Here is a 27,233-nt window from a genome sequence, read left to right on the forward strand (position 1 = left end):
TTTTTTTTTTATTGTACCTGGGTATTTTGTACGAAATAGCAGTAGAGACTGAATGAAAAAATATTTACTTTCAAAAACAGAATGTCCTTTTCCTGTGTTAGGCTGCTTGCCTGGTGGGAGGACTCAGTCTGATCACTGAGACTGGGATTTCTTACAGCTTTAGTTTCACTTAGTTCACTACTGACTTAAAATATTTTGAAGACTTACCTTAAAAAAATTATTTATTTATTTGTCAGAGAGAGAATTCAAGCAGGGGGAGCAGCAGGCAGAGGGAGAAAAAGGCTCAGAAAGGAGCCGATGCGAGTCTCAATCCCTGGACCCTGGGATCTTGACCCGAGCCAAACACAGATGCTTAACAAACTGAGCCACCCAGGCATTCCCTGACTTCAAATATTTTGAAAGCAGGATCAGTACTTACCCTTCTTCAGGACTTTGTGGTCTGAGTACTGGTGAGATTCTGGAGATCTCTGTACTCTATCCCTAGGTACCAACTTTCGGAACCATGAAAAACAGACCTTTTCTTTACAATTCAGTTGACTTCCTTTGGGTTTCTGGGGAATTCTCTTCACTCTCTGGTCCTGCAGTAGGCTTTTTGAACCTATAGAAATCTCTCTCTGCCTGGAACATCTTAGAAGGATTTCCCTCGACTGTCTTGCCACGCGGCCAATCCTTGGCAGCTTGGTTCCTTTCTGTCAGCTCTTCAGTACTGCTTCTCTCCATCTTCAAAACATGGCTGTCATGCACTTGAGGAGGCTCCACACGCACCAGGTAGAGTCTCTTTTAGCTCTTCTGTGCCATCTCTCAGTTTTTGATGTACATGCCCAGCACTAGGCAAAGGCCCATGGAACACAGTCTGTAAGTGTGTATAAAACTGCTCTGTGGCTGAGGTCCTTTAGAATATAATCTGCCAAACCAGCTTACATGTGTGCATTAATATAAAGTTTTTGCTGTTTTTTCTTGCCTCTCTCTTTGTGGATTCCTTCTCTTGTCACTCTGCCAGGGATGAAAGAAACTGAATCTTTCCTGTCTTACAAAGGGAATTTTCTGGAATTTATACATTTAGATTTCTTTTCTTCCTTAGCTTTCTGATGAGTTCAGAAAAAAACTATGATTTTATATATTTTTGTTGTTGGAGTGAGGGTGATGGTCTTTCGTGACTAATTATATCCTAAACAGAAGCCACTATATAATTTTTGATAAGTTAATTAATCTTTCTGAGCCTCAGTTTTTTCATATATAAAATGACCCATATAATACTTGTAAGGTTTAAGTATATTATAGCTATACTACACATTTTCATTTCTTTTGCTTTTCTCCTTTGGGGGGTACTTGAAATGGTGTATAGTGTGTTCATAGAATCAAACTCACTGTGCACTATTTCTTTCTCCCCTTTTATTTTCTTCTCCCTTCTTTAATTGTGCTCTTCTCTGAGCAATGATAAGATCATTGATCTTATCAATGATCATCCAAGTTGAATGGCCTGACTTTGCACTTACTGTTTCAGAAAATCTTACTCAACCTGAAATACACGAGTTTTATTCAGAGCTGGAGCTAGGGCTTAACATTTAAAAAGCCACATAAATTGAATACATCCCTCAAATATCAAATAGATTAATGTTTTAATGACATCATCTCTTAGCACATAAAATTATCAATATATATTAATAAACAATTTTTATTGGCTAGTTATCCTCATTTTTTTTTTTTAAAACAAGAAATCTGAGTCATAGAGATACTAAGCTGACTTGTTTAGGGAAGAAACACATTCATAGTAGAGACCATCCTTCAGTGTAATTTTACTGTCCTGATTCCCACACCAGTCCTCTAAACCACATTGCTAATTTACACTGATTTGGGATTCCTGGAGCCTACTTCCATGTCGCATTCCTTATTTCTTGAAAAAGAGATATGAAGTATATGTACTAAACTCACTTCATTTTTGAATTAAATATTAATAAAGGTGCACAAGAGAGAAGAAAACTATATAAATAAACACTGAGCCATAGAAATAGCCAAGATATATTTGGTTGATAGACATAAATCTACACTGATACAGCTTAAAATTTCTCTATTTCTCTCCAATACATTCCTCTCAGGTACATCTATACCAGTAAACCTCCTCAGTAACCCAAAGCTGGTAAATACCCAAAGGTTATCCTTCTGCTTTCTAAGCAAAAAGAATCTTTTTTTTTTTTTTTTTTAATGGAAATTCTGATTAAACCCTAGTTAAATTGACCCAAGTGCTCTGGTTTACACAGTGCCCTAAAGGATTAATACTGATGTCATTTATATGATAACAAGCTGAGTTTACAGCAATAAAAAAAAGCTAGGCTTAGGTAATATTAATAGCCTTGCTAATTACACTACTATAAAAGGTTTATGGATGATATAAATTTCTGTATTATTACTCTACTGCCCTGGCAGTGGCATTTTTCCAGAGGAATGTATCACAGGGCTCATTTGTTTTCCCTTCTTTGCACTAATTCATGAGGAGATGAAAACAAGAGACTGACTAAAAGAAAGAAGGAAAGGAGTCCATCAGGACTTAGTCTTACACCATGAATAGACTGTGTAAGGATCATTACCATTTTGTGTTTTTATTTTAGGATTCAAAAACCATTTCGCCTTGCCAATAAACATAAAAAAGGATGCTCACTTCACTGGTAATTAAGGATGAAATTTAAAACAATGAGATTTTTTTCACCTTTTAGATTGACAAAAATATTACTGATAATATGCAATGTTGATAAGTAAGTGGGAAAATATACTCTCAAGTATTCTTAGTAGGCTTTTGAACTGGTAATACTTTCTGGACAGGGGATATTTAGTGACATTATATCAATATTTAAAATGTCCTTGGCATTTTATGATGCCAAGGACATTTTATGAGTCCTTGACTCAGCATTTAAGTTTTTAGAAATCTAAACTACAAAACACTCTCACATTCATTTAAATTATATTTACAGGGATAGTTCTTATAAAATGGATGGAATAATTCAAAACTGGAAAATAATTCAAAACTGCATGACTACTAATTGAGAGTTTAACAATAGTATTGTAGCAATTAAAAACTATAAGGTGAATGTACATGTACTGAAATGGAAAATTTTCCAGAATATATTACTAAGTGAAAAAAGCAACTTTCAAAACAATATATATAGTTCCTAGCATTTACATTAAAACACATTATAACTATATATTTGAATGCATATACATAGAAAAAAATCCCATGAAAATGAATAATAAAATTTTAACAAAGATTCCTTTGAAGAAGAGAAGGATTTATTTGGGTGGTGGGAAGTACTATCTCTTAAAAAATATTTATGTCTGTATTTGCAATACTTATATTTATACAAACATGTGATGTTTACAGTCACATTATTTGGGTAATTTAAAAAATATAAACATAAATTTTTAAAATGGCTATAACACTGTCACCTCAAATATGGTCTCAGTCTCTTGGCTTTTCATGATTTCCTCCTAGTATTTAGCCGTTTTTATAAAGTAGACATCTGCCTTGGAAGCAGTCCAACAAAGGTCTTTGATTGGAAGGTATATTATTAAGGAGGTCTTTCAATGTATAGTAACTCAACCAAATTGAATTGATTTTAGTGGGAAGCTCTCTATTAAGGGTTAAATGGAATTCTTTGAGATTAGCAGTAATGCTGTATACAGAGGACAGTATCTTCCAAAGTTATTTTTTTTTAAAGATTTTATTTATTCATTTGATGGAGAGAGATCACAAGTAGGCAGAGAGGCAGGCAGAGAGAGAGGAAGGGAAGCAGGCTCCCTGCTGAGCAGAGAGCCCAATGCGGGGCTCGATTCCAGGACCCTGAGATCATGACCTGAGCTGAAGGCAGAGGCTTAACCCCCTGAGCCACCCAGGCGCCCCTCAAAGTTATTTTTTGAAAGATTTATTTCCTTATTTTAGAGAGCAGGGGAGGGACAGAGGAAGAGGGAGAGAGAGAGACTCTCCAGCAGACTCCCTGCTGAGTGTAGAGCCCAACACACAGCTAGATCTCAAGACCCTGAGATCATACCTGAGCTGCAACTAAGAGTCAGATGTTCAATCGACTGAGCCACGCAGTGTCCCCAAAGTTATTTTTTTATGAAACTAGTACCTAAAATATTAAGTTTTGTTTTGTTTTGTTTTACATTTGGATCAATGTTTTCACTGTGAAATCCAAAGCAACTTAGCTTGCACTTTAGAAGACACCCTGCTCCGAGAACAAAAATTAGAATATTCCATCTTTGGCCCACTTTCCTCAAGTAGAAAGCCTAATTAGAAAGCAGGAATAACAACATTCTAGTATCTTGACTTTGAGCTTCTTGAACCTTATTAAAAGACCTTATTTTGGGGGCACCTGGGTGGTTCTGCGGGTTAAGCCTCTGCCTTCGGCTCAGGTCATGATCTCAGGGTCCTGGAATCGAGCCCCGCATTGGGCTCTCTGCTCAGCAGGGAGCCTGCTTCCTTCCTCTCTCTCTGCCTGCCTCTCTGTCTGCTTCTGATCTTAGTCTGTCAAATAAATAAATAAATACTCTTAAAAAAAAAAAAAGACCTTATTTTGGTTCAATGAGTAAAGCTGGGAAATATGCATTGATTTCAATGAGTATGGAAAAAGAAAAATCACCAATTCCTTCCCCCAACTATTTTTAAAAAGACTGAATTCAATATAAATAAAAAATAAAGGATTTACATAATTATCCAAAACCTGATTGACTAATGCATTTCAGCTGAGAACAAATAGTTTTAAAGAAGGCACAGTGATGAAGTTGTGGCAGGTGTTAGAGATAGAGCACAGATCAGGAATGGTCACAGCAGTTCAGGTAAGGGGTAAAGGGTGACAGGTGGCTTGGCTTAGGCATGCTAGAGCAAATGCAGATAGAGAAAGGATACCTAGTGTCTGGTACACAGTGAGCTCAATAAATAATGCTAACATTTAACTGAAGACAACTTTGAATCAGTGGGTATATCCCACAACCAAATGTAACCTTTTTTTAAAATATTTTATTTATTTATTTAACCAAATGTAACTTTAACACCAAAGATGATGGGAGTTTTCTAAGATAGTTTGCTAGGTGTGTTTCAACTTTAACAATGAGAGCTGCATAGATACACATGGGATACCTGGGGGTAGAGTACACTTGCTAGGCAGAGATACCTTTTTTCTGGTTTTCAGGTGAAACCATGAATAGATTAGATCAGGAATTTTGATAAGATTGGTAGGATGCAATAATGGTTTCTTCAAAGGAATCATAATCACTGCTGTGTTTAGTTAGATATTTATCTGTGCTACTTTCTGAAAACAAATTGGGACTATTGAAAATTAAACATATTGTAAGACCGGTTGTCAAAGGCACCATTAATTCACTCTTCCAAAATACTACTCACTACTCCAAAATCCTCTTTCCTGCTGCTTCACAGCTGCTAATGGTCCCAGTGAGTGGTTGGCAGTCTTTCTCCTCTGTCAGGTACTGAGATAAAGCTAATGAGCTTTAGTATTCTTTACTGTGTTATTGCTTTTCACTTTATAACATTAAATTATTGTGGTTTCTAATATTTTACAGGGGTTGTTGAAACTTGGGAAGAACTTAAGTTCATATACCAGCAAATGCAGGAAGGATAAATGGCTTCCTAATGGGGTAAAGCCAAAAAAGTAAGGGACTGTTTGCTACTACACAAAGGGGTCATAAGCCAGGCAAAGTGACGGAGACCTGTGATCAATAGATAGCTGCTTTATAAGAGGACAGGAGGCCTTTGGGAATCTTGGAGGTCACTAACAATCATGAAATTAGCCAAGTGCCCTAGCTCACAGAAGCTTAGCAGCCAAGAAGTCACCACAACTAAGTCTAAATAAAGGATATCTGTGCTGTATTCTCCTGGAACACCAGTGTGTCGGAGGGTGGGGGTGGGGATACAGGAACTGGAGGAACAACTGTTTTTATTTTAGTGTAAAGTCAGGATCCTAGAACAAAGGGTGTGTGCATGGGCCATGGGGAGGCCACAAAACAGCAAAGTATTGATTGTAACTGCTTGTAATGAATTCTTCTGCTGTGAACAATTGTGAAACCGACTGGCAGCTGATGGAGAGAAGAGTTGTGAAAATAGATGACAAAGGAGAAGTAAATTATTTGACAGTGAAGATGTGTGGAGAGAAGGGAAAGTGAGGCCTTCAATTCTGGCCTCTTGCAATTACAGGGACAATTCACTAGTCACACTCCTTCTTCCGCCTGTGAGCTTAGAAGAGCAGGTGAAAGGAGATCATCTTTACCTGGTTAGGCATCCTTCACACCTGGTCATACAGTGCCTAACAGAAGAAGGCCCTCAAAAAAGCACCTGTTGAACCAATGAATGAAATAATAGATGGATGAATACATGAAGGAAGAAAGTGTGACTGAGGAAGGTAAGAGAAATTAAATCTAGGTAAGAGATAGTTGAGCAAGATGTAATCCATTCAGAGTCTTCTATAAGGTTCTGTGTAAGGAAACATGGGCAGAACTAAAACTATAAAACTCAGTAGGCTGGGGAACAGTTCCCTTCTTGGCTTCTGTCTATCGGGCTGATTCCTTTCGTTAAGAGACACTGAGTATAGGAACTGAGTATAGGAACACACTTTCAGAGTGAGGTATCCAAATTACTCAACATATCTGATGCCAAAACAACAGAAACTAGGAGTTGAGATCTATTAAGTTCCCATATAGTAAATAACTTACAATTTTTAACAGAGCAGAGACTTCCACATTTATACCACTTACATAAGATCTGCCCACACATTTCTCTGTTAAAAAGAAGTTACCAAGTTCCTTAACTTTATTTTTAGAAGTTGAGCTCTTTGTTGGCTTCTGAATGATCTAACTTAGTTTCTTTCAGTCTGACAAAAGTTTAAAATCAATAGGTTGCTTAAAGCGTGCTGTAATGGCCCTGAGTTTAACACAGCACAGTTGGAAATTTCGACCTCAGCGAATGACATCCACTAAGCCAAAAAGTTGAAATGTGTTTGCAGGTATAGAACTAGATGCTTTGAATTGGGTGAGACCCCAGTAGTCCATTGAGCTTGTCTGTGGCATGCTCCTCCTGCTGAAAGATGGGTGAGTGAGAGCTCCATGATCTTGACAGCATGTCTGTCCCCTCTTCTCAGCTAGAGGATGACACACTGGTGGCCATTTCACTGGCTATGTAGCCCCCAAAGCTTTGTGCTCTCTCAGAGCATTTTACGGCTCTTTTTTGTCTTGGATTATTTTTATTTTTTCTTCTCCCCACCCTGATTTTATTTTTCAACTTTAAAATAGAACAAACGTTCTTGCTGTGTCAAAAAATGGGAACATGATTCCTTTTAATGAGCTCATCCAAGGACAATTCTTGTCTGTGCAATAGTTCATTAGTAAGACTGACCTCTGCCTATAGATTTTGTACTATGGCTTCTAGTGAAATGCCCTGAAAAGGGACATGCTGCTCACTGTTTATTCCAAATAACTAATGGAGATTTGGGATTTGGATTATAAAAGGGTAACCCTACCCTCCCGTTGGGAATACATCCGAAGAATTCCTGCTGTGATAATAACAGGTCTTCTAAAGCATCTATGGCCATTGCCCAAGAACTGATTCCTTGCCGGGAATTATCTTGGGCAGAAATGCCATCTCTTCTTGGCTTTGGTCAAACCACACTTCTTTGTCCTCAACTTCTCCAGCTGGCATATGCCTTGGTCAGCGGGCCAAAGATGAATGAGATTTTCCCAGCTGCTTTGCATCTACTTTGCTTTCCATATGCGTATTCATCTGGGTGCAGTTCACAGATGTACTGTGTGTGTATTGTGGAAGAAATAAAACACTCAGGAAAAGAGGTAATCAAACTTAGTTTACAACATACTGATCTCCTTTGGTGTCCTTTTGATTCCAAACCTTTTCTTGAACAAAGAGTAGTAACTTGGATTAGTAATTTGCAGGCATGGTTTAAACTGAATCTACATCTTCTCTGTAATATCTAAAGTTGTAGTGATAGTTGCATCTCAGTAAAGTGAATGAGAATGTTTTCTACCCATTTCCTCCCATTTTTGTGTCAGTTATGATTATAGGAGAAGGAGGAAGCTGGATGAAGAGAGAAAATGGGAGAAGAGCAAGGAAACATACACACAAACAAGAGGAAAGGAAAGGATGGGAAACAATTTTGCTTTGAGGTTTTATGGTCAAAATCAAAGCTGTAGAGCAAAGAACTCATTCATTTCTGGGGACAAGCACTCATCTAGGGAATTGTTCTTTCAGGTCTTCTTTTGGCAATGCTCACTTCCCCTGTATGATCTCTCATAGTTTGGGTGCACTTATGTCTAAAAGTAGAAGGGTGGCTCTGGCTCCCTCTGGACATATTCTGGGTGCTCACTACTCCCCTTGGCTTGGCTTTCTCAGGCAAAAGACACCCACTCCACACCCTGGGGGAGGAGGACTTGGGCTAGTGCATTTCAGAATGAGTAGTGCACCAGCATAATAATTCCATCACTGAGTTCCCTCACTCACATTGGCCACCACAGTGGGTAAGGAAACACCTAAAATGTCTCTTCTTTGTATTCTTCTATGCATCATACCAGCAACAAGTTAAGGAGAACACAACTGCTGGAAAATGGCTAGTGAATTTCAGGGTCCTCATGTTCGAATTTATTCCAATTAAGGGTTATCTGTGTAAAATCCAACTTGCTAGGGAGGAGAATCAATATTTATCAAGTTCAATCTAATGCTGATGATGACAGACCATATGCACTCAGTGGTCCTATATGCCTGGCCCCATGCTACAAGTTTTCCATACATCACTTCATTTATTCCACAGGAAACCCATAAGGCAGTTACTATTACTACCCTGACATATGAAATGAAGGAAAACAACACAGAAAAGTTATGGAAACTTACCGGAATGACTTAAGTTTGGGTTGAACTGAGAAACAAAAAAGTCTAGACCCTAAATTGTTTAAAATTCCCCTTTAATTTAGTGGACTTAAGTAGTAATTCTTAAATATGGTTCTTAAAGATAGATATTTTCTTAGACATGGCTAATTAGATAGTTAAAGTAAAAGAAAGTAATATTCATGCTACTTCATAGAAAGAAGTATCAAAGAGTAAAACAAAAAAATGGTCAAAAATATAAATTCTGATCACATTCTTTTTTAGTTCCAAGTCATTTCCTTTATGTTTTTTCTCATATAGATCACTGAAGGGGCCCAGTCACTCCAACTTGTAGTCAGAACCCACCATTTGCAAATACCACATTTAAATTTGGTGAGTTAAATGATCTTTTTTTCTGGTCCTCAAAAATCTCAGAAATGGAAACCAATGAAACCAGATACTAAAAAAAAAATGCACAGACAGGGAATTCTGATCTAAAGTAACCACAATGCAGCTCTAATCCTGTGAAGGGAAAAAAAAAATATGTTTGCTTCATTTTTTTCCCTTGCAAATCTCATGTAGCAGACAGCAAGAGTGTCTGCAAGATGGCTAACTGCTGAGTCTTTGATTTAATGAAAACTTAGGGAAAGCAATTCAACTCACTGCAGGGACTGCTTTGTTCTTCCATTATGATTCTTTTTTAATGAGAAAGATGATTGTAAGGATAAACTCTATTCCTCTGAATTTTTACACTAATTACATACAAAGCACTATTTTGGCAGAAGGGGACTTATCTCCTTCAGGCAATACAGTTATCATCTTGTAACTACCCTTCATTCACCCACATGAACACTGGAGCTTCGTGCCAGGAATGAGTGTTGCTCTATGCCAGCTCTCAGCATGGATAGGTGAATGCTTAAAGATTTCCAGAATTAACAGTCAACGTGGACTCCAGACAAGACAGAAAGACAAACCCTCCTTCCAAGCTTATATGCTGTTTGGAATGAAAGAATCAGAAGGGCATCCCTTAAATGAGTATTTGGCATGGGGAATGAGGGAGAGTGTGATGTATAGTGTGTGTGTGCCTGTGTGAATGTTTATATGAGGATTCTTTAAGAGAAGATAGTGTTGCATATTCATGTCATTTTCCTTTAATCTAAAAGTCATTTAGGTGATATTGAAAGTTCTGTGTAAGGTATCACTCTACTTGAGTTTCACCCACTTTTAACGCAAAGAAGACATGCTCTGTTGGATCCTCTTTGATTAACACTGGAAGACTTGATTTGGCAGATTCACCCTGTTAAGTACCGCATATGTATGAAGTGTGTGTGTTTTTGTATTGTTTAATGGATTATAAGCTCAGTAAGTAAGAGTTCAAGGTCCTTGGAGTAGGTTTTTTTTTTTTTTTTTAAGATTTTATTTATTTATTTGACAGAGAGAGAGGTCACAAGTAGGCAGAGAGGCAGGCAGAGAGAGAGGAGGAAGCAGGCTCCCCGCAGAGCAGAGAGCCCGATGCGGGGCTCGATCCCAGGACCCTGAGATCATGACCTGAGCCGAAGGCAGCGGCTTAATCCACTGAGCCACCCAGGCGCCCCAGGAGTAGGTATTTTTTTGAAACTATACTCATTCTTGTAGTCTAAGAGCATGTCATGTGAAGTGGGAACATTTAATGGAGACCTAACATCCATAAGTGACTGAGGGAATAGCGACTATAGTTTCCCTGCTGGAAAACTCTGGGCCCAATGAGACATTATTTTATCATGCTAACCATGAAGGGCTAGTAGACAGTCAATTTTTTTTCATTCTTTTTTTTCCCTTTGGTCAGGTGTATTAAAGTATAATTTACATGTGATAAAAATCCATCTCTTCTAGTGCAGAGCTTGAAGCATTTTCACAAATGTGTATATATATATGTGTGTGTGTGTGTATATATATATACAGTCCTGTAACTTCTACAATAATCAAGCTTTTTAGAACATTTTCAATACCCCGAAAGTTCCCTTGTGCCCCTTTGCAGTCAATCTCTCCCATTCCCAGGCTCTGGCAACCACATACTGTTTCCTCACCTCACAGTTTTGCCTTTTCCAGAACATCACATTATTACCCAGTATATACTTACACAGTATAGAAATTTTCATGTCCAACCTCCTGAACTTAGCATAATGCTTTTGGGTTTAATCCATATCGTTGCATGTATCTTACTCCTTTTTATGGCTGAGTGGTACTCCATTGTATAAATTCACCACAACTTGTTTATCCTTTGACAAGTTGGTGAGCTTTTGGGTTGTTTGCTGTTTTTGGCAATTATGAACAAAGCTGCAATGGACATTTGTATATAGTTCTCTGTGTGGACATCATGTTCTCATTTCTCTTAGAAGAGTGTGATTGATGGGTCATATGGGAAGTCTATGTTTATCTTTAAGAAATTGCCAAGATATTTTTCAAAGTGATGGTATCATGTTGCATTCCCAGCAGAATGGTCTCGCAGAATGGTCTACGAGAGTTTCAGTTGTTCCATATGCTGGCAGACAATTTTACTAGAACTGGACTCTAGTTTTCTCTTATGATTTTCTCTTATGATTCTTTTTTAATGAGAACGATGATTGTAAGGATAAACTCTATTCCTCTGAATTTTTACACTAATTACATACAAAGCACTATTTTGGCAGTACGTATTTTCCCAGTACGGTTTGTGTATATTCCTCTCTTCCTCACCACTCCCCTCCTTCTTTTCTTCTCCCTTCCCCAACAACACAAGCATAATTCCTATGGAGTATCTACCAAGGATTCATCTGAATACCTCAATTCCCAAAGTACAGCCTTTACTGTGGGGGCTAGAACTCCCCAACGATACTTACGTAAAAATAAAGGCAACCTGACAAGGAATAGAAATGGAGGTTTGCCAGGTGATTTCCCACATGGGAGAATTTTCAATAGGCTCCGATGAATATTACCTCAGCAGACTTAGGTAAGTGACAATAGTATTTCCCTCACAACTCTCAAGGTTGTTATAATTCAGTATTTATACTTGCCAAGTGCTTCCTTACACTGACAATCCACTAACAGTCCTCCTCAGTGACTTAGTCAAGGTTATCCAGAGAACTGGAAACTGAGCTATGTGTGAGCATAGCTTGGGCTTTTGATTTGAGAAAACCCTCAATCCTGCTTTAATGCTTTCCACTGCTCTGGCCTGTGTTTTTGACTCCCTACAGCACATCCCAACAAAGGCAGGGGGTAAAGATTCACAGAGGATTAAAAAAAGGATGGATTTATTAAGTTTCACTGAAGAGAAAAAAAATCTGATCAACTCAATTAAGAAAATAGAAAAGGACTTTTTTAAATCACAATGTTCAGTGGACTCTTTAAAAGTACATATCCAGATGATATAATAACTAGGATTTAAAAAAAGGACTGAATCTCATAAGAGGGTTATCTCAGTGGACTCTAAATACAGTATATGATTTACAGAACTGGGGAGAAAAGATGCTAAGATGCCTCTAGGATCTGACAGATACGTAAGTTTCTAGATGCCGTTGTGGCTCTCTGAGAGGTCTATGTTATTTTGCATGAAGCCCTACATTTCTTCTAATTACATAGATTTTTTTAGTCTTGAAACATTGGTAATTATGATTTTAGCCTGTGTAACTCTACGTAAGAAGTGCAGTGTTTCTTCAGAGAACAAATATGAAGACTGGTGTGGGAAGAAGTAGCAATTGCTTACTAATTAATATTTTCCCAGCTACCACCAAAAGGAGAAATGTTTTCTGGGGCACAAATTCTGAGATGAGCATTCACTGAAAATGCTGAGGGCTATGGGTTTGGACCATTGGGCCATGAGTCACATCTAGCTGTTGTGTGTAGACAAAGCTGTCATTTTTATGTACTTCTCTCAGCTGTCCTGCCCTACTTGAATGCCCTGAGTAGGGAAAAGGAGATGGTGCATGGGGCAGGCAGGGAGAAAGAGAGTGCTTAAAATCACTGAATGGAGTTCATTTTTTCAGCACTCCCCCCCCCCCCCCCCACCGAACTGAAATTTGAACTAAGATTTCTGTCTTCTTTCAAAGTGAGGATATTTTTCATGAAGAGTATATCATGCATTTACTTTTCAGTATCCTCTCTTTAGAAAAAATCAAAAGGATTCCACGTGGTGATGTGTTTTTGAGCGCTCTGTTAGTACTCTCAGAGACCTGTTTCATTTCACACTAACACAAAGAAATGTATAAATGATTCAATAAAATCTTTAATGTCCATGTTTCAAGAATTTGCTGAAAAGCAAAATACATGCACTACCCATTAAATTGCTTTTAGCTGGAAGTGTGATCTTTTATTCAAAATTGGAGGCTTTATAAAAATATCTTTCAATGAAAAAGCAAAACATATAGAACGAGTCACCAGGAATATATCTAATGATGATCAGTGGTGACAGCATTTTATTTTCTTTCCAGGGTCTGTCTACGAAATGAAGCAGACACTTTTCTATTTGTGCTTTTATTATTGATACACCCCCTTTTTTTTAAAATCATCATGCCTGGAGAAGGAAAATAAAAACTGAAAAGTGTTCCCCCCACCCCCAGCATCCTGCCTTTGCCCCACAATCCTCTCTTCCTCCATCACAGAGTAAAGAGTGAATGGAAAAATAAAGAGGAATTAAGGAGGCAAGAAGTGAGAAAAACTGCAGATGAAGAAAAGAAGGAAATTATTGACTATTTAAAAACTATGGTTTATCTACGCTCAGAAGTTAAAAATTGCCAAAAGAGGAACCACGGTTATCTATTCAAGAAATGCTGGAAGTAGTTCTGGGAGCATCAGGATTCTTATAATAATTGATAAGAGAAGTTTATGGGCCAAAGGTGGGGTGTCATGTTTTTTCATGATATCCTATCTTCACCTTTGTTTTTAAAAGCCTGTCACATTTCTTGCTTCGACAACATAAATGCAAGAACTGGTTGGGCTTTAGTTAGAACCCAGTCTGTTCTTTCTTCTTGTTGATAGTCTTTGCTTTCTGTATTCTCTGCTTCCTGGTTTCAGCTAGTATTACATTGAATTTCAAGGAAAAAAGAAAAAGTAGATATGAGGAAGAGTCTTCTTTTGAGAATTTCCTAGGCAAATCCATAAAATTTTTGTAAGCTTCCCTATACTTTGGTAATTACAGTCCTGTGAGACAACAGAAAATATACATATTGGTCTCTGTTCCCAGTTTCTGGCACAGAGCTCTGAAAACTCTTGTAATTTCCCAAGTAATAAGAGTACTCAGGAGCATTTTTTGTTCTAATGTTTGGTCTTTGACCCTGGTTCCTGACACAGTGTTCCTAAATCCCTTGGAATTTCCAAGGTGACAGCACTGTCTTCTGTTTGAATGAGGTGACTCCTGGTGGGCTCCAGGATAGAGAGTGGTTACCACAGAGTCCAAGCCATGATTAGAAGTGTGGAATTTTCAGCCCCAGCTGTCCATTCCCTAAAAAGGGGCAAGGGGCTGGACATGGCATTAATGATCAATTATGCCTACATCATTGGCCTCCATAAAAATCTCCAAAGTAGAGGCTTCAGAGAGCTTCAGGGTTGATGAACACATGGAGGTTTAAAGAGAGTGGCATGCCCAGAGAGGCATGGAAGCTCCATGTCCCTTCCCACATACTTTGCCTTGCTCATCTCTTTCCTCTGGATATTCACCTATATTATTTATCATATCCTTTCATAATAAACTGATAAACAGTAAGTAAACTCTTTTCTTGCGTCCTGGGAACCACTCTAGCAAGTTCATCAAACTCAAGAAGGAAGCTGAAGGAATGTCTGATTTGGAGTCCATCAGTCAGAAGCATAGCTTCCAACCCAGACTTGTGACTGGCCTCTGAAGTGAGGGGCAGTTACGTGAGATTCAGTTCTTAACCTGTGGGATCTTAGTGCTAGCTATCTCCAGGTAGACAGGGTCAGAACTGAGATCAACTGTAGGACACCCAACTGCTGTCACAGAATTGCCTGGTAGGAAAAACACCACACATCTGGTGACAATAGCATGAGTAAGGGAAAGATACACAGGAAGAGAGCTGAGCTTTCCTTTATAATTCCTGAAGCCTTACTAGGTACATACAGCATGAGTCTGGATTTCAGGCCTTACTTACTTCAATAAGAACATTTTAATTGCCTAAACAACTTCTCAAAAGTGGTTACTATTAACCTACTGAAGTTATAGCTAAATTCTCAAACATGCTACAGTGTCAACAGAACTACTTGTTTGAAGCACAGTTTTTCTGTAAAGTTTTATTATTGAAGCTCTTTGTTATGAACAGCAAAAATCGTTTGGATTTTAGAGCTTTCTGGAACAGGGGTGCCTGGGTGGCTCAGTCAGTTAAGTGAATATCTTTGGCTCATGTCATGATCCTAGGGTCCTGGGATTGAGGCCCACATGGGGCTCCTCTCACAGCAGAGTGTCTGCTTCTCCCTCCGCTCCTCCCCTGCTCATGCCCTCTCGCATCGCTCTCAAATAAATAAATATAATCTTAAAAAAAAAAAAAAGCATGTCATAAAACTATCTGGGATAAAAACCTGTCACCAGTCAAGGAAAGGGTTAGACTTAAAACTTGTCCAACAAGAGAGATATTTTTTAAAGGAGGATGGTAGTCAGATTTTTTTGCAGGAACCAATTAATAATAAGGGACAAGTTCAGAACTCCAGCTTGAACTGGAGTTATATTGGAATTTCTACTGGAACCTGTTGCTTCAGGTCTTTGGTCACTGGTTCAGAGCAAATCTGGTAAAGAGAACTCAGTTTAACTTTAAGTCAAATCTCCACAACTCGTTTGCCATAGTATTACCCTGAACACTCTTGAAAACCTTCTTGCATTTATCACATTGTATTCGCATGTGATAATCATAACTTTTGAGAAGTTGTATGGTTACAGTGATAAAAAATATTTGTTTAAAAATATCCTGAGACTAACTTCTTGCAGTTATGTGGCCTAAGGTGACATCAAATTAAATGGTGCTTTGGTGGGTAAAGGGTGTCTGTGCTGGGATAATGGAAAAGACAGTAATTTTGTTCAGTCCTGATCTCTAGGCCTCTGGGAGGAGTGGTCAGGAAGTACCAGGAAAGAAGAAATTGTGGCTGTGAGAGCACATCTCCTGCACGCACCAGACTTTTCATCCTTTCATCCTCTCTGCTCTGTTTTTCATTCCCTCTCATATCGTGGGGTGCACAGGGAAAGAAATTATTATGTCTCTAGAACACATTATTGAATCAGCCTATAAAAAATTAATGTAATTAGTATGTTGATTTCCTGATTTTAGCTTAATGCCAGCCTATTCAAACTTCTAAAGATGAGGGGTGCCTGGGTGGCTCAGTGGGTTAAAGCCTCTGCCTTTGGCTCAGGTCATAATCCCAGGGTCCTGGGATCAAGCCCCACATTGGGCTCTCTGCTCAGCAGGGAGCCTGCTTCCTCCTCTCTCTCTGGCTGCCTCTCTGCCTACTTGTGGTCTCTGCCTGTTATCAAATGAATAAATAAAATCTTAAAAAAAAAAAAGAAAACTTCTAAAGATGAAGATTAAAACAAACCTTCTGAGTGAACACCCACATAAAGACATGTCAGTGAATCGAGTGGTAATCTGAGGCAATGGCAGAAATCTCCAGATAGGTCATTTTAGAAACCGATTCTCTCCATCACTGAATGGGATAAACAGAATTTCCTAAGGTGCCCTTCAGTCTTTTTTCCAAAGAGGCTCCAAATTCCTTGTCCTAGTTTTTGGCCTCTTGCCAGGAGTGCCTCTCCCTGGTCCACTCTTCCCACCCAATCCGGGAACACATTGTCTTGATTTCATTGCTGTGCCTCACTAGACCTCGCCCCAGGGCTGGTTTCTTATTCAGGATTTTAAAATTCAAACAAAACCCCTTCTTTCTGTTCAAAAGTATCTTCTTTTCCTCCTCCTGCCTCCCCTAGACACCACATGGGGTTACAGGGAATCCCAGGAGGCCTGTGACCTTGGCCTGGGGTGAGCCTTACAGCAACTAGTTCTACAGCCTAGAGCAGGTTCCTGACACAGGTGAAACACCGGTTTCCTAACTTATAAAATTTTGGATGATAATACTTATTTTCTTTGACTGAAGGAATAATAGAGATAACTTACCTACAAAGCGTCTAGCACATTATAGAGTTTTGACAGAAGGTATCGTTATAAAGTGTAGGTCTTTTTGCTACATGTAGTTTTCTAAACTTTCCCGACTGTGAAATTTTATGTGTCTTAGAGTGACAGTTTTATATTTTTCCTCATGAAGTTTTTGTTAAATCTCTGGATTCCTGGAAAGTAAGATAGACAAGAACCCCCAAGACTAGTTACAATTCACCATCTCTTACCTAGATGATTTCATTCTAAAAATCTTGAGAAGATAAATTCACCATGTTCCTGTGAATTTTGTGGGTTTTCTTTTTTGCATTAGTAGTGTGCAAACTGTTAGCTTCCCAGTCACACTGAGGGAATATAGCTGAGACTCAACATCTAGAACTTTTGTAGCCTGAGGTTTTAGTTGAAATTTTATTCTTAAATTAATTATGTCTATTGTAGTTTAAAAAAAAAGCACCAGTAATACAATTTTTTGAGAAGTAAATGAAATTAGCTTTTCCAATTCTTAAAACAAATCCAAAATTAAACTGGAATTCAGTCCCAGCTGAATAAAATCTAGTATTGGCCACATTGTTACTATTAAGCAATATTATTCAGGATGGCCATTTATAATAAAGCGTAAAAATGAAATACTTGATACAGTTCTTATAAAAGTTTCAAAAAAGTATCATTATTAGGTTTGATGAATAAAGCTATTCCTGTATCCTTATTTATTATAAGGTATATAATTGTCTTTGAACCTATTAACGATTATTTTTCAATGCATATTTCACAGTGAACAGCTTCTAGGGGTGAATTGTCGGCTATTTCTGGGCCAGAGGAAAGAGGATTTACACCAGATTCAGTGTTACAGTCATAAGGTTCTGAATTACATTCTCTAGAGATACCCCCCAAATATTTCAACTTCAGGTACCAATTAAAAAGTTTTTCTTGCTTTGATTGTTGGAGGACTTGTTTTATTGTTTTAGCTATTTTAAATTTAGACAGACTATCTCCTCCGACCATTTGTGTTAGTTTCCTTTCCTTTCTTTTCCCCTTTAATTATTAATAGAGTTGTTCGTGTTTACTATTTTTATATTTCTTGTGACACCTTCCCAAGGAACATACATTTGTCTGTTTTTCTCTTGGATTTCTCAGGACGGGCGTGAGTGAGGACAGCTGCATCAGACCATTCCAGCTTCCAGGGAAGCACTCTATTTAGATTCACTGAGGGGTATAAGGAACGTTAACAGAAATTCAGATAGTGAGCAATTGTACATTTTGCCTGTACATGCATTTCCCACTTCCCGCTGAATTCACACAAGTTCTGCTTCTTTGTGATTTATTCATTCATTCTGTTTGCTTTATTACTGTAAAATAGAAAAGTGAGATTTGAGGTTCTGAATTGGCTTATGATGCTGTAAGTGAAAAAAAGTTAATTTAGCCACGGCTCATCATTCTTCTAGATGTTTGTAAAAAAGTAATTGAGCTATATTCCAAGCTACATATGGGTTTTCGCATGCTTACCTTGTCTGACAGCTAGTGTGGTGGTATAGACCAAGAAGAGAAGGATGTAATTGAGGAAACTCTGGAAGACTGGTGTATTGGCATGGAAATCTTCTGACAGGTACTTGCTGGTCAAGCCAATTCCACAAATAAGAAGGGATAACACCTGGCCCAGAGCCACAGAGATTAACATCTCCCTGAAAAGTAAAGAGAAACAGCAAACATCAGCAGGAAGTCCATTAACAGTCAAAATTTACTAAGCACTTGGGCCATTCACTAGGCTAAGTGTAATAAATAGTATTTCTTGTTGCCCATCACAATGATCCTACAAAAGAGGTACAATTTTTAGTGAGGTTTTACAGAGGGGAAAAGAAAACCAACCAAGTTTAGAGGATTTGAGGAATTTGCTCACTGTCACATAACTAGGGAGTGGCAAAGCTGGTATTTGAGACTGAATCTCTCCAAGTGATCCTGGCTTCTAGCCAAGGCGTTCCGGAGCCTGTGGGGGGGGAAATTAACATCATCTCTGATGCCCACCATTGCATTCACTAAGTGTGACAAAGAGGCATTGCATTGTAACCTTATCCTCAGGTTCTCATACTAATAAAGAGAGACTCTTGTTTATAGACTGAAATCTTGGATCCGGGCACCCCTGAAAATCCAAAAGAACCATCTCCTCCCCATTCCCAGATTTTGGATCTTCTTTTGCTCTAGCAAGCACTGATAAGCACTAGTCTCTTTTTTCCTTTACACAAGTTACAATTGATTGCATATTAAAACTTATTCATGAAGGAAATTTAGTGACCAAGGTGGTATAATAAAACATTTCACATTTTGTAAATATTTTCTGTGGCTTTTTCATAGGCATTGTAGACCACTGTAGTAGGGACTAAAAGCAAGAGTCAAGGGGCTCACTTTGCATAGAAATAAAGTGCCCATATGGGTTTTATCATCATATAAACCTGCACAATCTGACTCAGGAAGAGCTCCTAGAAATACAAAGCAGGCTTCTGCCTTCCCCAAAGTCCCTTCTGACTTTCCTGGTTTATTTACAGAAACAGTAATGTAAAATAAGCAAGGAGTAGTATATCTAAATAAAAAAGTATTGGTCAGAAAATTTGCAATGTTACATATTTCCTCCCTCACAGCAGATGTGAACCCATCTTTCTGAAAGGGGCAATGAGTTCTGGGTGGATACCTCAGTGGTGTCTTGTCAAAGAAAGAAAGAAAGAATGGAAGGAAGGAAAAAAAGAAAGAAAGAAAGAAAGAGAAAAAGAGAGAGAAAAAGAAAAAAAAATTTAAAGGCACCCATCACATTTTCATCATTCCATTCGTTTCCATGAGGAGGAAAATTCTGGCAAGGCATGAATGCCCATAGAAGGTTTTATTTCCTGAGGTTAACCTGTAACATGCTGGTAGAGGCTTCCCACTGGTTGTTCTGTTCCCAAGTACCGGCCCTGACCGCCACTTCTCCGCAATTCAATCTTTATTAAGGAATAAAAGACATATTTTTAAACAGATATATCTAAAATGTCAGTCTGTTGCTTAAAATCCTATAATGGTACTTTTCAAAGTGCAGTGATCTATAAGGCCTGTGATACATCCTCTACGAAGATGGCTGCCAACATTTCCTCCTATGCCTCCGCATTCATGCTGGTCCTCTCAAAGGGAGGTGGGATCTATTTCTCCTTTTCTAACGAGCTTATCTTGTGACTTACTTTGACCAAGAGAATGTAGGGGAAATGATGTTATGTGACTTCTGGGCTAATCTATAAGAAGCTCTGCTGCTTCCAGTTTTTGCTCTCTTCAGATACAACTTCCATGCAAAGAACCTAGGGTACTAGATCTTGAGAGACCATGTGAAGAGAAAAAGAGAGAGCCAGCCAATGCCACCCCAGCTGAAGCATCAGCCCTGTAAGTGAGGATCCTGGATCCTCCTGCCCCAGTGCAGCAGTACCAGCCTGTGCCACATGGAGCGGAGATGAGCCATCACCAGAGATGGCTGCCCAATTGGAGAATTGCGAGAAACAATCAATGGCTGTTGTTTTAGGGCATAAAATTCACAGTGGTTCGTTATGGAGCAACAGGTAACTGAAATCAAGGACCCAAATGCCCCCCTCCACTCTTACCTCTGGGGCTTTACCTCCTGCTTTCCCCATAAAACCAGAGCTCCAGTCCTACAGAGCAACCTACACGTCAACAATGAGTTGTGGTCTTCTTCGCTGGCATTATTGTGTTATCTTTGTTTTCAGAATGTTCGTCTTGCCTTTATCAGTCTGACTCCTGTTCATCTTTTAGATGTGGCTTATATGTTACCCCCTTTAAGAAGTCTTACCTGTCCTCCTTTCCCCGGAATATTTCTCCTTTACTTCTACATCATGTATTATAATTACGGATTTTACCCCTTTGTTCCCTCTGCCAGACTGTGAAATCTGTATGATATTCTTCACCATATCTGTAGCTGGGCAATAGCATTCAGAAGAAGTAGAAAATGAAGGGATTCAAAGACAGTGCAGAGATAGGCCTTAGGAACCCTGAACAGTTTTACTGAACTGAAAGGTGATAAAAAAGAAAGGCAAAGGTAAAGAGAAGTAGCAGAAATATTCCAGAATTATTTCAAAGGTTTTTAAGCCAGCCTAACACAAGTATGATATCCACTAACAAAAATCATGATAAGGGGTTGGTTTTAGTGCAAAGGTATATTGAATTTGAGCCACCAGATGAACTTCCAGATGATCCAGCAATGTTAGAAACAAGAGATAACAGTTGGATAGGGAGGTCAGCCAGGAGATAAATATGCAGAAGTTATACACCTAAGAATGATGTCTAAAGTGCTAGAAATGGATGATATCACCAAGGAAGGGAGAAGGAAAGAGAGAATAAGAGAAGCTAGGAAAATCCTTGAGGAATCTGCAGATTGGGGGTTGGGGAGAAAGAAGAGGCACATCATTGGAGTCAGAAGTGGTTAGAAAGCTAAGGGGAAAACCAGGATAGTTCTTGCTATCAGAGAAACCAAGGAAGCAGAGACTTTCATGGAGGAGGTAGTTGTAATATTGAAAGTTGCTTAGAGGGTAGAGAGAATGAGGACTGATGGAAGTTAATTTGTAGTCACTCTTAGCTTTTGAAGGACCAGTTTTGGCAGAGTGGAGAGCACCAGGGCAATGTATCATTGAATTCAATGGTATCATGGAAACCAAGGGAACAGAGAATTTACAGAGGGAATAGTTAGCTGTGACTAAGTAGACAGGAAGTGGAAAGATATAAAAGTGCTGACTTTGAAGAATTTTAAAGAATTCAAAGAATTCTTTGAAGGAGTTTGAGCCAGTCACCACAAAACACAATAATTATGATAATAGTTAAAATAATAATGTATAAAATGATTTAAAAATTTAATTTAGCATGGATTCATGATTATCTTCTTACTGGGTCACTCTTAATTACTTGCATAATAACTTACATCCTTAAGTGGAAGAGAAATGAGGAGAGTTACAACTAATTGGCTGTTCCCAGTGCTGAGTACATCCACTGGAGAATACTGGGTATGGAGTATGTCTCCTTGGGAAAAGAAAGTTAAAAACTGCCATGATGTGGTAATTCCTACAGCTGCTTGAATTACAACCCTGGCATTCAAAACCTTGGCAATATCCTGTGCCTTTCCTGAACAAAATCAAGCCACCAAAAATGACTGGTTACTTATGTAATAGAAGAAAATTTTAGTTCTTCTGACATATATGTACCACTATACTATAAAACAGCCATCTACATGTCAGGCACTATATATGCAAAGATGAATAAGACACAGTCCTTGTCATTGAGGAGATACTAACCAAGATTTTAGGGCTGAGTTCCCAAATAACTTATTACAAAGTGAGGCCAGTTAAGGAGAAATAACAATAATAATTCATATTTAGTAAATTCTCACCCAAATACTGGGTGAGAGCCAAATCCTGGGCTTAGCTTTATCTATACTTTCTTTAATCCTCATAATAACTGAATGAGGCAGGTAGTATTTCTGTATTTATTTCTCATAGAAATGTGCTGACAATGGGCACATTCTGAAAGCTTATGGTGCAATGAATCCACTTAATCCAGATAGTAATTTACTCCTTAAGAGTTTTTAAAATACAGTATTGATTATGTCCGCATTTGAATTAATGACCTTTTTTTTTTTTTAAAGATTTTATTTATTTGACAGAGATCACAAGTAGGCAGAGAGGCAAGCAGAGAGAGAGAGGAAGGGAAGCAGGCTCCCCGCTGAGCAGAAAGCCCAATGTGGGGCTCGATCCCAGGACCCTTATATCAAGACCTGAGCCAAAGGCAGAGGCTTTAACCCACTGAGCCACCCAGGTGCCCCTTTTAAAATCAAAGGGGCTAAAGCAGTAGTCTCTTAATATAGAATGATAACTGGAAGACCAAAATATTTAAAAACCTGTTTTATAAATATTTTATATTTATCTATCTACTGCATATATCATTCTACATTCACAGTATACATTTTTACTAATTTATACTATATAAATGCATACATAATATGTAGATATACACTATAAATATATATATACTATAAATCAAATTAATAAAATTATTTCAAGAGCATTTTTTATGATCTAATAAATGTCAGTTATTATACTAGACACAGAATAATATGATTAATAAACATCTTAAGGAACTCAGTTTCAAGTAGGAATGGCGCTGGCTACATAACTGCATATCCTAGTGAATATGTGAGGTCCTTTGTTCAAAAAGTAGGGACAAATGTAATTATAGGTACACACAAAGGTCTCTCCCTTTCAACTTGTCCTTTTTTTTCTTGTCACTTTTTCACCCCTTTCACCCATTTCTCCCAACCCCCAATCCTCACAGCTCTGACAATGACCAATCTGTTCTATTTATCTATGTGCTTTTTTTTACTAAGAAAAAAAATCCACACATAAGAGAGATTATGCAGTATTTGTCTAACTTATTTCACTTAGCACAATGCCCTTAAGATCCATCTCTGTGTCACAAACCACCATATACACACCACAATTTCTGTATCCACCTACCAATTGATGGACTATGGTTGTTTCCGTATCTTGGCCATTGCAAATAACACTGCAAAGAACATGAACATGTTCAACAAACATGAACAATCTTTTCTAGTTAGTGTTTTTATTTTCTTCAGATAAATACCCAAAAGGGGAACTGCTGGGTCATATGGTAGTTCTCCCATCCAAGTACTAACCAGGCCCGACCCTGCTTAGCTTCCGAGATCAGACGAGATCAGGCGTGTTCAGGGTGGTATGGCCGTAGATGTCATAGGGTAGTTCTATTTTTAATTTTTTTTTAAACCTCCATACTGTTTTCCAGAGTGGCTGTACCAATTTACATTCCAACCAACAATGCACAAGGGTTTCCTCTTTGCCACATCCTTCCCAGCATTTATTTGTCTTTTTTTTTTTTAAATAATAAACGTTCTAACAGGTGTGAGGTGATACCTCATTGTGGTTTTGAATTGCATTTCCCTGATAATTAATTATACTGAACATCTTTTCAGGTACCTGTGGGACATCTATATGTCTTTGGAAAAATGTCTATTTTGACCCTCTGTCTTTTTAAAATTGGATTGTTGTATTTCTGCCATTGAGGTCTTTTATTTGTTTTGCTATTGTTTTGCCATTGAGTTTTATGAGTTCTTTATATATTTTGGATATTAGCCCCTTATCAAATACACAATTTGCAAACATTTTCTCCCATTCAGTAGATTATTTTTCATTTTCTTGATAGTTTTCTTTGCTGTGCAGAAGCTTTTTAGTATGATGTAGTCTCACTTCTTTTTGCTTTTGCTGTCAGATTGAAAAAAATCATCACCAAGACCCATGTCAGGGAGCTAATTGCTTATGTTTTCTTCTAGGAGTTTTATGGTTTCAGGTTTTATGTTCAAGTTTTTAATGGATTTTGAGTTAATTTTTGTATAAGATCGTGGTCAAATTTTATTCTTTTGCATGCAGCTATCCAATTTCCCCAATCTCTTCCCATTTATTGACTAGACTATCCTTTCCCATTGTATATTCTTGGTTCCTTTGTTGTAAGTTAATTGACCATATATATGTTTGTTTATTCTGATCTATTGATCTATGTATTTGTCTTTATGCCAACATTATACTGTGTTAATTACTATAGCTTTGTAATAAAGTTTGAAAACAGGAAGCATGATATACCTCTAGCTTTGTTCTTTCTCAAGATTGCTTTGGCTATTGGTTTTTGTTTTTATTTTTGTTTTTTTGTGGCTCTATACAAATTTTCAAATTTGTCTAACTTATTTCCAATTTTCAAATGACAAAGAAATGTTCTATTTCTTTGAAAAATGTCATTGTAATCTTGTAGAGAATGCACCAATTCTGTAGATTGCCTTGGATAGTACGAACATTTTAATAATACTGAATCTTCCAATCCAGAGCACAAAATATCTTTCCATTTATTTGTGTCTTCTTCAATTTCATTCAGGTCTTACAGTTTTTAGTACAGGTCTTTTACCTCCTTGGTTAAGTTTATTCCTAGGCATTTTATTGTTTTTGATGCAATTGTAAATGAGATTATTTTCTTTATTCTCTTACTGATGGTTTGTTATTAATATAAAGAAATGCAACAGATTTTTGTGTATTGATTTTGTAGCCTGCAATTTTACTGAATTCATTTATTGTTTTTAATACTTTTTGGTACTTTTTAGTGTTTTCTATATATAATATCATGTCATCTGCAAATAGTGACAGTCTACTTCTTTTGCTCTAATTCAGATTCATTTGATTTCTTTTCTTATGTAATTACTTTGGCTAGGACTTCCAATACCGTGTTGAATGAAAGCGGTGAGAGCAGGCATTCTTGTCTTCTTCTTCATCTTAGAAAAAATGCTTTTAGGGGGCACCTGGGTGGCTCAGTGGGTTAAAGCCTCTGTCTTCGGCTCAGGTCATGATCCCAGGGTCCTGGGATCAAGCCCCGCATCTGGCTCTCTGCTCAGCAGGGAGCCTGCTTCCCTTCCTCTCTCTCTGGCTGCCTCTCTCCCTACCTGTGATCTCTGTCTGTCAAATAAATAAATAAAATCTTAAAAAAAATGCTTTTAGCTTTTCACCACTGAGTATGATGTTAGCTGTGGGCTTGTCACATATAGCTTTTATTATGTTGAGGATACCCACTTTGTTTAGAGCTTTTATTATAAAAGGATGCTGAATTCTGTCAAATGCTTTTTCTGCATCTACTAAGATGATATGATTTTTCTCCTTCATTTCGTTAATGTGGTGTATCAAACTGACTGATTTGCTGATGTTGAGCCATCCCTGAATCCCTGAAATAAATCCCACTTGATCATGGTGTATCATCTTTTTAATGTATTGTTAAATCTGGTTTGCTAACATTTTGTTGAGGATTTCTGCATCTCTGTTAATAGGGATATTGGTCTGTATTTTTTTTTCTTGTGATGTCCTTGTCTGGTTTGATATGAAGAAAATGCTGGCCTCATAAAATGAGCTTGGAAGAGTTCCCTCAGCCTCTGTTTTTTGAAAGAGCTTCAGCAAGGATTGGTTTAATTCTTCTTTGAATGTTTGATTTGATTTACCAGTGAGGCCATCTGGTCCTGGACTTTTGTTTGTTGGAAGGTTTTTGATTACTGATTCAATCTCCTTACTAATAACTGGCCTGTTCAGATTTTCTATTTCATCCTGATCCAGTCTTGATATGTTTCTAGGAATTTGTCCAGTTTTCTAATTTGTCCAATTCTTGGCATATAATTGTTTGCAGCAGTCTCTTATGTATTTCTGTGGTATCAGTTGTAAAACTGCTTTCATGTTTAATTTTATTTATTTAAGCCCTCTGTCCTTTTTTCTTCATGAGTATAACTAAAGGCTTGTCAATTTTGTTTATCTTCTCAAAGAACCAACTCTTAGTTTCATTGATTTTCTTCATGGCCTTTTTAGTCTTTATTTCATTTATTTCTGTTCTAATCTTTATTCCCTTCATTTCCTTCAAGTTTGTTCTCTTTCTGGTCCTTGGGGTGTAAAGTTGGGTTGTTTATACGAAAATTTTCTTTTTTGAAATATTTTTTGAAAATTTTTTTGAGGTAGGCATATGTTACCATGAACTTCCTTCTTAGAACAGCTTTTCCTATATCCCACAAACTTTGCTATGTATGTTTCTGTTTTCATTTGCTTCAAGGTATTTTTTGTTTCTCTCTTTCTCCATTGGTCCACTGATTGCTCAGCAGCATCTTGTTTAATTTCCACAGATTTGTGAATTTTCCAGCTTTCTTCATATAGATAATTTCTAGTTTCATACTACTGTGGTCAGAAAAGACGCTTGATATGATTTCAATCCTCTTAAATTTATTAAGACTTGTTTTGTGGCCTAACACCATCTCTCCTGAAAATGTTCTAATTGCACTGGATAATAATGTGTATTCTATCACTTTTGGATGGAATGTTCCATACATATAATTGTTAAGTCCATCTGATCTAATGTGTTGTTTAAGATGAATATTTTCTTATTGATTTTTCTCTCTGGATAATCTATCCATTGATGTAAGCGGAGTATTAAAATCTCCTACTATTATTGTACTGCTGTCTATTTATCACTTTAGGTCTATTAATTCTTTTTTTCTCAAGATTTTATTCATTTATTTGTCAGAGAGATCGAGAGAATACAGGCAGGCAGAGGCAGAGGGAGAAGCAGGCTCCCTGCGGAGCAAGGAGCCCCTTGTGGGACTCCATCCCAGGACGCAGGGATCATGACCTGAGCCG

General features: G+C 37.7%; 1 protein-coding gene across 1 annotated transcript in view; it reads right to left on the reverse strand.

Annotated features, from left to right (window-relative positions):
• Positions 1 to 27,233, reverse strand: part of SLC35F1 (solute carrier family 35 member F1) — a 398,751-nt gene that overhangs the window by 128,236 nt on the left and 243,282 nt on the right. The window contains exon 2 of the mRNA XM_046004052.1: positions 18,487 to 18,662. Within this exon, the coding sequence (XP_045860008.1) occupies positions 18,487 to 18,662 (176 nt within the window). The remainder of the gene's footprint in view (positions 1 to 18,486; positions 18,663 to 27,233) is intronic.

Source organism: Meles meles, chromosome 5 (genome assembly GCF_922984935.1).
Source record: "Meles meles chromosome 5, mMelMel3.1 paternal haplotype, whole genome shotgun sequence".
In the NCBI taxonomy this organism is placed as follows: domain Eukaryota; kingdom Metazoa; phylum Chordata; class Mammalia; order Carnivora; family Mustelidae; genus Meles; species Meles meles.